This window comes from Corvus brachyrhynchos, unplaced genomic scaffold (genome assembly GCF_000691975.1).
Source record: "Corvus brachyrhynchos isolate BGI_N302 unplaced genomic scaffold, ASM69197v1 scaffold187, whole genome shotgun sequence".
NCBI classification, from domain to species: Eukaryota; Metazoa; Chordata; class Aves; order Passeriformes; family Corvidae; genus Corvus; species Corvus brachyrhynchos.
The window spans coordinates 196437-209352 of record NW_008239050.1 but is presented as its reverse complement, the minus strand read 5'-3'; the positions used below and the strand labels follow the sequence as shown (position 1 = coordinate 209352).

General features: G+C 40.7%; 1 protein-coding gene across 1 annotated transcript in view; it reads right to left on the bottom strand.

The window, feature by feature from the left end:
* The window catches only part of TG (thyroglobulin), a 148057-nt gene that overhangs the window by 97934 nt on the left and 37207 nt on the right, over positions 1-12916 (bottom strand). The window contains exons 19-26 of the mRNA XM_017739044.1: positions 12694-12864; positions 8887-9009; positions 7055-7170; positions 6326-6434; positions 4963-5160; positions 2798-2965; positions 2199-2264; positions 1416-1496 (exon numbers count right to left, since the gene is read on the bottom strand). Of these exons, the coding sequence (XP_017594533.1) occupies positions 1416-1496; positions 2199-2264; positions 2798-2965; positions 4963-5160; positions 6326-6434; positions 7055-7170; positions 8887-9009; positions 12694-12864 (1032 nt within the window). The remainder of the gene's footprint in view (positions 1-1415; positions 1497-2198; positions 2265-2797; positions 2966-4962; positions 5161-6325; positions 6435-7054; positions 7171-8886; positions 9010-12693; positions 12865-12916) is intronic.

Below are 12916 nucleotides of genomic sequence, written 5' to 3'. Positions count from 1 at the left end.
TTACTATTTTCTTCATAAACACTTTATTATTTATCAAATGCCATCAGCAGGTCTCATCCCCAGTTCCAACATTGTGAGATACTGTGTTGCTTAATCTTACATGCAGTGAAACAACCAGACAATAATGAAAACAAGGGAAAGTAAAGACATGATGATGATTGCTGTTGAAGTGCTGAAGCACCTACTGACAAGCTAGAAATGCACTGTAGCTTTGAATTTTCTATCAGAAACTAGAAAAGATATGTTACCCTGTGTTTCACAAATTATTATCAAGTCCTAATAGCTCTATAGACATTTTCCCAGATGTATTCACGACTTCCTAAAAAAGGTAACCTATAATTCCCGTTACCTCTCAAGTCATAACTTCAACCTTCAGTTTCTCTTAAACAGCTGGTGTCAAGACGAAGACTTAGGGATGGAGGTAAAAACTGCATTCCTTGCATAACTGCAGGTTTTAATGATATCATCAGCCCCAGCAAGGTAAATGAAGAACCCTGAGGGCTGCACTCATGCCTTAGCAGGTAAAAGGAAGAGAATTTCACCAACCGTATTAAGTGAATGTTTTTCCCTCTCTTTTTAAGTCTATTTTAAAATACCCCTAATTGTATAGGAGCTCTGCTAGGTAAATGGGAATTTTTAGGTTTTTTAATTACTTTACCTTCCTTTCAAATTTCATAAGCAAAATCAGCAATTCACTTCCTTTAGAATTTTGCACATATTAAATCATGTCCTCAGACATTCATCAAGACTCCTCAGCAAAGATTGCAGTTCATTAAAGATGAAACAAGGTGCTCTCAGCAAACTCCACTGCTCACGTTCTCTTAGGATTATGGTGCTGAAGGCCCAAATGAACTCCAGTAACTTCCTACAAATTATTTTGGACGTATGCATGACTGAGTATAACCAAGAGCAAACCCTGGAATAACAAAGGAGCAAAGAGAAGTTCACAGGTTCCTCACTGTCACCATGCATGGAAGAAACTCTTGTGATTGCAGTTTCATCCTGGGTTTCTCTAAGTATCATATTTACAGCCATACTGTCAGTAGCAGTAAAGATGCCCAGGTACCCAGGCCAAGGATTTCATTCCTGGGTTTATGTAAAATTTTTTCTCAGCCAACTAATATTTCCTGTGTCTCTCCAGTTCAGTAAGTTTGAAAGAACCAGTTTCACAGAACATTTTAACACTTTCATTTCCAGCCTGGCCTGGGAAGGTAAAAATCATAAAGCCAGGCCTACATTTTGAACATCTTTCTCAAAACCTCTATCAGACTTCCTTCTTAAGAGAAATCCTCTGGACTTTGTAATACCTATATAATTATGAACATATGGAGCAATATATTATATTTTCTGGTTAAATTCTGCACCCCTTCTCTGCTCTCTTCTGCTGCCTTCTCTGTCTGCTATTGCTCTAATACCTGATAACACAAGGTCGTTTTCTGTCTTCAAAGCAGCAGCCTCACACGCAGAGGTTTTCATTCTCGTGACCATATCGGAGTCTGGAATGAAACAGGAATCAAAGAGCAGAGTAATCCCCTTTATCTTTCTTTCACAAGACAAGATAATTCCTAGTTCCCAAAATTTAACAAATATATAAAGTGCACCACTTAGGAAAACTCCTTTGGTAGTTCTAGCAAATGTTGAATTGAGAATGAATAAAACCATGTCTGTATACCTCTGGGGAAAACCTAAACCAAAATGCATTGTTTGGATGACAAAAGTAAATGCCACATCCTCAATCACTCTGCATTCAGCATCAGTGCTCTGGAGGATGTGTGCACTTATAAAGCATTATTACAAACCATTTGTGCAGGTTCTGCCATGTACATGGTAGGATTCATAAAGAAAAAAAAATGCAGTTATTGTGCTAATTAACATAACCCATGTAATTATGCTTAAAGTGCCAAATTACTATGGTACTTGGACACCGATGGGACAAAGGCAGGTGTCTGTATGATATCAAGGGTATTAAAAGTAATAAACCATGTTCTCAGACACAAGAATTTACTCAAATTTCATTAAACTGACAGTAGAAGAATTACTCCAGATTATACATCCCTGCCAAAATTGACTTCTGAGTTGTGTCTTAATTTGGACAGAATAAAATGAAGTGATAATGACACTTCCATTATAGAATAGACATCTGCCACTTCCTACAGTTCATCATAAGCTTTTGTCAGAAATTCTGTGAGATAACTTACCTCTCCACAGGTAAACTTCCTGAAAGGTGGTGAAATTTCTTTCTGCCTCTTCCACCAACTGAGAAGCTATTAAAGAAAAAATTTTGTTAGAATAGCTGTTTAAATTAAACAGATATTTTTAAATGCTCAGAAATGGCATAGAAAACACATCACTAGACTATGCATCACCTTAATTACAATATAAAAGTCTAAGGAAGAAGGTCCCAGGTGTCATGGGGCTAGTCTGGGTCCAGGGTGTGAAACTTTACTGAATTTCCCATCATTGCTTTTACCATGCAGATCTGAGCATCTCCCTTTTTATCTTTGCTCCAGACTTCACCATTCTTTCAGAATATTGGCTTGGATCTGCCTGAATTAAATGCTGGAAGTACTACAGAGTGACATACTGAACACAGTCCCGACTTCCATTAATGTTCACGTGGCAAAATGTGAGAGATCCATCTATCTAACAAAGCATCCAGTCAGAGAATTCTTATTCTCTTGTGATATGGATTAACTTGAAAAAAGCACTGGAGTACACGAGCAGGCTGGTGAATAAGGCAAAGTCTATACAACAATTAAAGAGAACTAATGTAAATTGAGGTAATTCACTGACATACTTCCACTGAACACTTGTCCTCCCAGGGTGAAGGAAAATCTCTCCTCCTTCTCGTCATAGCTCATGCTGTTACACATCCCACCCATGGCTGAGGTTGGTGTTGGATTCCAGCCTTTGGCACTGCAGATCAGCACATCTGGGGAGCTCAGCAAACTGCACAGAATGGTACCTAGGGGCAGGCAAAGACACAGCTGCATCATTCCACTAATGCTCTGCACCTACACAGAGCTTTTCGTCCAAGACCCCCAATAATTTCTTTAAGTGCCAACTGAACCTGAACCTGTGACACTGAGAGAGATACCATTCTCTACCAAAAAAAAAAAATCCAAATAAGCAAATCAGAGCCATATGCTCAAATTGGAGTGCTAAGGTTAGCTACTCACACCCAAACTAAACATTTGTAGGCTGTTTTTCAGAGATTTCAAGCACATACTATTATCACCTAATAAAATAATAGTATTATCTGATAATACCCAACAATGTTCTCAGCACTTTATAGCACCACAGAGACACATCCAATCCTTTGATGGTCTTACAGTCTCAGGTTCTGAACCAAAAAAAGCACATACATATTTTTACTGCAATGGTTTCCTGAACTGGTGCCTGATTTCAGTCATCCCAGGCCTGAGTCTCCTCCAGCACTGTGATGTGAGTCGGGGGACCAGCAAGTTTAAGGCCACATGTTCTGGTATCTGTTCCCATAACTTCTAATACTCAGCTCTTGCTTTGCACTTGCTGTCACAGCTCAGGCTGTGGTTTTACACTTGCACTTGCTGTCACAGCTCAGGCACTTCTAAGGTTTTACAGCGCCCTCTCTAGTTTGTTTTTATGGACTGGGTACATGAGATACTGAATATATTACCTTTTCCTTCTTTTTTCTTTTTTTTAATGCTTAAGTCCAAATAATGCATTTGGTACTGATCTGCAGTACTGAACTGCAGTAGTGATCCAAATAGGTCACACCAACTAAACAGAGAGCTCTACAACATTCACCTTCTACACTCACAAGTGAGAGAATCCAAAATCTGATGGTAAATATATAGAGAAATGGACTTCACAAGATCATCTAGAATATTTTGATGTAAAAAAATATGACATGCCAAAACAAAAAATTTTCTGGAAATATCTTCTTGACAATTTTCACAGATAATTTGTGACAGATTTTCACAGATTTTCATAAATTTAGGATTAGTTTCCACTCCAAACTGGATAAGTGCTTGTCACATAGCAGCCACTAGCACATGCCTGGATTTCACAGAATCATAGAATATCCTGGATTGGAAGGGACCCACAAAAATCTTTAAGTCCAACTCCTCACTGTTGATAGAGCCCATCTTAAATACTTGAGGCATGTCATTTAGAACTTCACATTTCCTACAGGAAATGCATCTCCAAGGGGAAAGTCAGTACCATGTGAATTTTAAGCTATAAAAAGTGTGTACTGACATAAAGTGCTTAAACTTGCTGGCAAAAATCTAGTTCTGCCAAAGTCCCACCTCTGCCAGGCTCCATCCATCCCACTCCCACTTGCTGTCCTAGCTAGACACCCAGACCTGGGAGATTTTATCATTCCTGCATGCATTATTGTAACATAATTCTGTTTAGCATCCTTTTTTCCTGCTGTTAAAAGGGAGCTGATTTTCATTTGCACTACAAGAACTCTGTCTGGAGGCACCTTCTTAACTTCTGCATCGGCTGAAAGGCACCAACTTCTGGCCACTAAGCTGTGCTGAGTACAGAGAGAGGTGTTTTCAGAATGATTTATCTCACCAGGATGAGATGTCACACACACAGAGAGAATAGGCTGAGTTGGAGGGACCCACAGGGATCACTGAGTCCAATTCCTGGCCCTGCACAGGACAGCCCCAAGAGTCACACCATGTTCCAAAGAGCATTGCCCAAACACTGCTGGAATTCTGTCAGGTTTAGCCCTTCAAAATGTCCATTTTGTTCCAAGAGCAGGTTGCTACCTCAGGTCTTTACTGCTACAGATTAAGTCTTGGGCATTACTCAAACATTGACAACACCAATAAGTGCCAGTGATGTAGAGACAGGCTGCTGACACCAGTATGATGCAAAGGTGGGGGTACTGTGCCCAGCAATGACTTCTACTCATTTAGCATTGGTTTCCCACAGCAGAACTCTTTCAGTGCAGTCAGGAGGTACCTCCATCCAGCGGGAGCTGGCTCAGGATGAATCCATCACAGCAGGAGTCCCGGCTGCACTTCTGTCTGCAGAGCAGCTGAGCATCAGTCTGGGATGTGCCGGCTGCTGGGAGCACCACGGAGCGGTACACGCCGGACAGCACGTTCTGGAAGCCAGTCCTCTCAAAGGCCTTGAGTCCAGAGGAGGTAAATTCCTGTCCTGGGTAGACAGAATGGGAAAGAAGCTCCAGAGGAGCTCAAGGGATGCTTCTGAATTGCTTGCAGACTGGAGCTGGTTGAAAGTTTTATGATCAAAACTCAGTTTTAAAAGTCCTTTTCTAGACTTTGAGTTTCAGAAGCAATACAAGATCATCAAATGTTTTGGGGCCATTATTCTTGCTGGTCATAATGTATGGCCAGCAAAGAGCTCCTAAACTGATGCATGCAGTAAGGTTGGCAATATTCCACCTTCAAGCACTGTTAGTAACTCCCAGATAAAAATGAAATAAACTTATCTCATTTAAAAGGTAAAATGTGTAATGTGGCCAATTAAAGCTCCTGCTGACTAGGAGGGCATGAGCCATAGAATTTTGGATGTAGAAATCTAGAGTAGATCTGGTATCAACAAGATTACACTGATTGCAACAAGTCTTGGGGACTTGTCTTTTTTTCAAGTGAGACTTAGATCCTTATTTTTATTAATACTAATAAATAGAGACTCAGAGTCTTGGATAGAAAGTACAAAGAAAACAGTGAGAGCAGAGAGTTTTGACTCAAACCCTGCAGCATTCTGCATTTGGTTATCTTGCTTCCAGTTTGGCATGAGGCTTAAAGCTGGACGCACAATGGATGTGGTGCTATCAGCCACACTCAGGCCATAAATAAATAAATAAATAAATAAAATTTGTCTCATGCATTCATTAGTTCAGCTGAAATGTTTTGGGATTCATGGAGAGCAGTTTACTTCTTGGCTGGTATATTACTAGAACAATTCACAATCAAAAGTAATGCGAACTGTTAAATTATGTACAAGCTGGTCATTAATAATGCCTTCTATATTCAAACAAACTGCTTAATAAAGAGAAATCACAACACAACAGAACTGAATAGGACAATATATTGGAAAGAATTTGAGTTTTTATGAGACTAATGGTTGGCAAAAGCCATCAAAATGGCTTAAAAAAGCTGTATTCCTTATTTCTAGGGAACAGAATGTGAAGGGAAGACTTGCTGAAGTTTCTTGACTGTCACTAAACCTTAAGCTTTAAAAAGTGTTTTGTCTTCTTAAACAAAGATGCTTCCAACATTTAGTCATGATCCTCTACAGAAGCAACTACCAGCTTGGGCACAGAGTCAGATTTAGGTGAGTGATTCACATCTGGTACCTCTCTTCAAATAGACCATCAGTGCATCTCCCTCTGGGTTCCTGACACGAAGCAAGCAGCTGAGGCCACTGATGCTAGTGGCAGCAGGGTTACCCAAGACACCTTGCACCTGAGAGAGAAAACAGGCAAGCTAAATAATACAACCTAATTGATTTCCTCTCCTTAAATGAATTTTCTTTATTAAGAAACTCGTGGGGAGGAATGAGCACCCACAAAGGTTATCACAGCACAACTCCATGTGGACATTTTTTATTCTATCTCATAAAGACATTTTTTACTCTCTCAAACTGAGATCTATCTCCTCAATGCCACATTGCTGTTTGAAATAGGAAATAGTGAATAGGAAAATAGTACAGTATAAAGAGCAGAGAATTCAAACCCTGGTCTAGAGGAAGGGACTCAAAAAGTATGATTGTTTCAGGTGACCTGATTACCAACCTGACTACTTCCAGTTTGGACTATCCAGATTTTTAAATCAACCTGATATCCTGTCTGCAGGAATAACAGTGCTGTGTGATGTTTCAACCAAACACTGAGGTATTCAGATGTCATTTCTGGAAACATCCGGGTGTAGTTTCTTTACCAACTTGCAGGGATTTATTACTGCCATAGGGAAGAGCACTGTCCAAGGGTCAGGTAAGAACCTGCCTTTGTTCTGTGATCTTGTCTACTTATATTGAACACACAGCACTATGATAAACATATATTTTTAAATATGATCATTGTTACCAATCCAGAGGTGGTGCAGTTGAAGTTGACTTCAGCAGCGCTGTATAATTCACAGAGCACTTCAGTACCAGCAGGAGCTACAGTTGCAAAGCCACAGGAATCTTCTCTCTCACAGCCTGAAAAACAGGAAAGAAATTTTATGTTTCCTAGCACTTCACATGCAAAATGTTTGCTACTAATTGCAGTGCTTACTGCCGTTTACCTAGATTTCCATACGTCTATCAGGCTGCAAGCACATGACTTTAATTAGCCAAATGAACTTTAGTACTCAACTATTTTAGTAGAGGGTTAAGGATTTTAAATTGAATTAAATTCATGCAAAAAGCTGCTCATCACCTGATGATATAAACAGCTGAGACAGATCTAAACAGCCACCAAATATTTAAAGTCTGCTGGATAATTTTGCCTGAGACAGGACTCTCATGAACCACTTTGCCAACACATCAATCTGCCTGATACAGTAACCCCATGGCAAGGAGGTTGTGACAGATATCGGAGTGATAGGAAGGAGGGAAGCATCAAATCCTTCAATCATGCTGGCTGCCCCTGCAGCAATCCCCTGGCCATTGTAAGGGAGAAACAGCCATCCCCTCCAGATTTAGGAGTGGCTGAAGATCCTTCTGCCCTGACACTTTCACCATTAACTTGCTCCCACAGCTTTGCTCCTAGCACAAGTGAAAAACACTTTCCAAATGTATTTAGTATAAAATCAACCAACTTAAATCAAAACATCAGCAGAAATGCAAGCTGAGCTATTTGACCTTACAGGGACTAAGAGAGGGAAAGATCAACCCTTACCCTGCAATGGGCACTCCAGCAGTAACACTTTGTAGTAGTGCTGCCATTTACATAACTTATAAAGAAAATACAGCTATGAGCACGGAATCAGATTGGTTGGCAAAGGGGCATGATTTCCTCCCCAGGTTCGTTCTCAGGCTCTCTCAGTTCAGTGTCTTGCTTTTGAAGGTCTCCATTTGCAGGGGAAGGTGCAAGAAATCTTAACAGTAGACAGCCAGGATGAGCTGGTGCAGGAAGATCATTCTAGTAACACATAAAAGGCTTTACATATTCAATTCTTAGCAGGAGAGGTGATTGCTCCAGCTAGACCATGGCAAGTGACACAAAGCCACTGATTTGTCAGAATTTTGCTATGTGCCTTACAAACAGGACATCTGTGTTATTATTGCCAGGGTGGTTTTACTTTGAACATATCCCTTCTGCCTCCCTTCACAGCGTGAGCCTTAGGAGACACAAGGTGAGACTGACTCAAAGCACCCTGAAAACAGTGTGGTGATTCCTCTTAGTTTGAGATTATTCTGAACCAACTAAAACCAGATGCAACATATTATATAGACTGTAAGACTTGGCAGAAGAATACCTCTGCACTCTTTACAATACTCTTCTGATGTAAGCAAGGATGATTATTCCTATTTTATGTGCCAATCAGGTAATTTGTGAAGAGGTAAAAGCTTGGTTTTCATATGTCCTGAACACCTAATCCTTCTTTTGTCTGCACATCTGCACAGTCTGATGAATGTTTCCTGGTTTAAATCTCAGTCCTCATCCGTATTGCAAACTACACCAACTGGCTTTAAAGTCAGATGACTGGTCTGAAGTGGTATGTAAAGTCAGAAGACTTCTATCTGAAAGAAACATTGATCTCTTCCCTGAACCAAGGTCACCAAAAGCTGTAAATACCTTGCAGTGAATTGGTGCCAAACTGCAGAACACACAGTTCATCTATGAACTTAACTATAAACTCATCATATAAAAAGATTATTATTTTCCATGATGGTCAGTGTTGTCTCTCCAGCTTTTCTCAGTTTTCTCACCTGAAATGCACTGAAAAAATGTACTTTGCAGGTCTCCCCCAAATGACTGAGACTGAAGAATTTGAGCTTCTTCTGATCCATAAATCAGGCTGGAGGCAGGAACTCTTTCAAACTTTCTGAGCACTAAAAAAAGACAAAAAAGATCCAACCAGGTAGTATTATCAGTTCCCACACTGCAAACAGACAAAGATTGTAGGTAGAAATTGAAGAATTCTGTGGGGAGAGAGGTCTGCTCATTAAATGATGTACCATAACCTCACAGATAATGCAGGAGACGGCTGGCATGAGAGTAGAATTTCTGCTTTGAAAAAAAAAGTCACAAGATGTTTTAAAAATCAGTTAGCCAGGAGTGGGCTGGGATTTTACTTTCCAGTGAGGCTTCTCTTCCAGCAGCAGACCTGCCATCTCGCATTACTTGTTCATGAACTATTGAGTCAAAGGGGGAACCAACTTTCTACAAAACAGTCACAGAAACAAGAGCCAGCTCCAACAGCACTTGGTTAGACAGGAAATCCAGGAGCCTTATCACTTGTCTCCAGAAACACAACAGCCTGATCTCCACTGACTTCAGGCCCAGAGCGATATCCAAGGTAGTATGTCCTACATGTTGCTTTATTACTCCTGCATTCCACTTTTAAAACCTGTCACTTTACTGACCAAACCCTTTTATCTGCTCCCTCTGCACTGGACCCACTGCACCTGTGTGTGAGGAGTCTGACAAGCAGCACTGTTCACACACCGGGAAAAGCTCATGGGGTCTAGAGATGCAAACCCCAAAGGTCACTACATGGGGTGAGGAATCTAATCCAGACTCCAGAAGGTTTGGCCCTGGCTGTGCCCTGAAGAGGATTACAGACTGGTGAAGGGACACACAGTGCCACCACCACCCTGCTGAGGTTGTTACTACCTGTATTACCAAGGGGTTGGGCACAGTGTGTCCACAGATTGATACACCAGAACACTGGAGCGAGCACAGCACATTAACCCTCCCTGTGGCAGGGGAGTTGGAAGTAGAGGATCTTTAAGATCCCATCCAACCCAAGCCATTCTGTGATTAAGAGAAGAATGTGGTGACTTAGCATCATCCCTTGGTGACCAAACTTCTCTAAAGGACCCAAGTGAAGGCAAACCTCAGGCTCCTTGCAGCCAACACCTGGCCTAGACCTAAAAGGAGGGTAAAAGCAGGAGCCTTGGTGTGATCATAGCTGTGGGAGACATCTGCCCATGGAAGAGCTGGAAGATCAGCCCTTCTTTCCCCGGGCTCACAGGCGCAGAGGTCCAGCCGGAGGATCACAGCCCTCTCTCCCTGAAAGGTCTGGATAAACCACAAAGTAAAAGTCAGGGATAAGTTCTTCAAATAATCATTTGTACTCTACAGAAAAACAGTCAGGGCTAAATCAGAAGCAAATGTCTACTACTGTCAGGGCTGAGTCAGCAGGTGCTTTTGATAAAACCATCATTTCTGCTCAGAAAGAAACCCACATGGGTTTGTCAAATGGTTAGCACAAGAAAATCCTTGCACTCCAGCTTGGATGGGGACAGGGAAGAAATATGGTGCAAGCAGAAGTGAAAGTTTTTTCCTTCCTAGAAACACGGGGCACCAAAGTATGAGCATTAGCTAACTTCTGCATGAAATTGAATCCCTTCTGCATCTGAAATGTGCAGTGATGCCTTGTTAAAAACTGCCCTCATTTCTATTCCAATATTCAAATTTTAAAAATTACACTCTCAAGTGTTTTTCTTTTCTTCTGATTTCAACCCCTAATTCCGGTTTCATCCCACCTCTCCATTTTGAAGAGAAAATATTTTTTCTCTATTTTTCTCCCATATTATTGAATACAATATTATTGAATACAATATGTATTCAATACAATAATATGGGAGAAAAGTAGAGAAAAAATAGAAAGCATTATGAAACAGTAAGCTGAAAACATTGAAAAAATAATAGAAAAGCTGCCTTTCTTTAAATTTTTGAATTGTGGTTTTTTATTTCAAAGATAGATTAAAAAATTGCAGTCATAAAATCATTTCACAGGCTTAGTGCAGAGCAGAAATTCCCTATCTCGCTTATTACTGGAGTAAAGCTCTAGGTCCTTCTTTTGCTGTAATCACATAATCATAGAATGGTTTAGGTTGGAAAGGACCTTAAAGATCACCTAGTCCCAACCCTCATATAATAAATGTTAAGTGATAAATGTTAAGTGTAAATGTTAAGTGGCCTAAAATATAACAAGAGAGACAACAGTAATAATGAGCCATGGTTGTTACAGCTTATTCCTGTGCATTCATACAAAGCAATTCTTCTTCTGTCTGAAGACTCAAAAACCAAAGACCAGCTGGGTTTTGGTGACCCTTCCCAAGTGCCTGCCTCTTGTCAAAGCAAGATCAGCCTTCAGCCCCTACTCTCTTGCTGTGTGCTGAATTCAGTTAAGGGAAATAGCAGAGGCAGGGGGGAAAAGTAAAAATAGAGATAAACAGTTTCACTTCGCACTATGATTTCTGGAAATGTAGCATGATCTTTAAAAGAAAAAAAAATTAAATTAGCAAATTATTATTTAAAAACCCAACCAAGTAAACAGATTTCTTAGGTGTTCATGGGACCCCAAGCTACCTGATTTTTAGCTGGCATCCCTGCCCATGGCAAGGGTGCTGGAATGAGATGGTCTTTAAGGTCCCTTCCTACACAAATCATTCTATGATTCTATGACACATTGTTGCTGTTTTTTAAACCTTGAATTTTCAACAGTCATAAATATTTGTAGTGATACCTCTAGCATGATCCACAAAAACAAGTACAGGTATCTACAACGGTTCCACCCTAGGGAGAGGCAGAAATGCCCAAGCAGAAAGATTCATGGCAACAGAATTGAGATCCTGAGTCCTCTCCCCGGAGAAACATCTCAACTACGCTGTGATTGAGGGCAACAGAGGCTTTCACCTGAGGTTCATGACTATGATTAGTCTATGAGTTTGCTTAATGGGAAAAAAAGCTATTTTAAGAGAAGATAGTTTTGCAACCTCTTCACAACCGAGGACTTTCAGTTCACACTCCTTCCACTGATCACACTTGTCATAAGACATTGTCTAACTCAAAGCACACCATGACATCAGTTTCTAAACAGAATATTCCATTAAATTCAATACCAATCATATGATGAGCATATAAAAACTTCTGGGAAAAAGCAAAAGCTTTGAGGCTGAGAGGAGTAATTAGATCTTACTGCAGGCAGTCTGGGGACTGTTTGATAGATTACTTTCTTTGTTTTTTCAAGTTTTTCATCCTTGAGAACCAGCATTTAACAGCTGTGTTCAAGCAGAAGTAACCTCCCCCAGCCTGCCAGGATGTGTTCCCCAAGTCAGATACCTTACAGCAGGGGCCCAGAGGGTGATGTTATGTTGTGGCTGTGAGGTCATCGCTGAAAATAGTCTATTTTCCATGAATATACTGATGAGGGATAATTTTACAAAGAAATTAATAATTCTGCTCCTTTCTCATTAGCCCTCTCATTATTCTTTTGGGTTTCCAAGCAGAGAGCATGAGGTCAGGACACATCAAAAGATGGCAGCCATCTGAGAGTGCAGGAAACCTGCTTCTCTCTCTTCCCTTACCAGAAATAACTTCCCCAGTGTCATCAAGAAATGCAAAACTAAGGAGGAATGTGGCTTAAGGCAGAGGGCACAAGTATGGGAAAGTGAATAACTATGGGACAGCGAATCCCCATAAGCTGTGGAGTGATTAATCTCTTCATAAGGAGGTTTCACCTATGTGGGGTCAAAACATATCCAAGATATGCTTCTGTCACTTACCCAAGCACTGGTCATCTGTAAGGAGATCCTCTGTTTCTGTCCAGTCCAATGCTGCTCCAAAGCTGTTGACACAGAAGGATTTCTTGGTGTCAGGGTCTTGCTGGGAAGGTCTATACTGGCCACTTTCATCACACTGCAGGCCCTGCTCATTGCTCTGGCAGGATGTGACACCTGTTACAAGTGAGCAAGGGAAGGAAAAAGGAGCTTTGATAATGCTGCCACA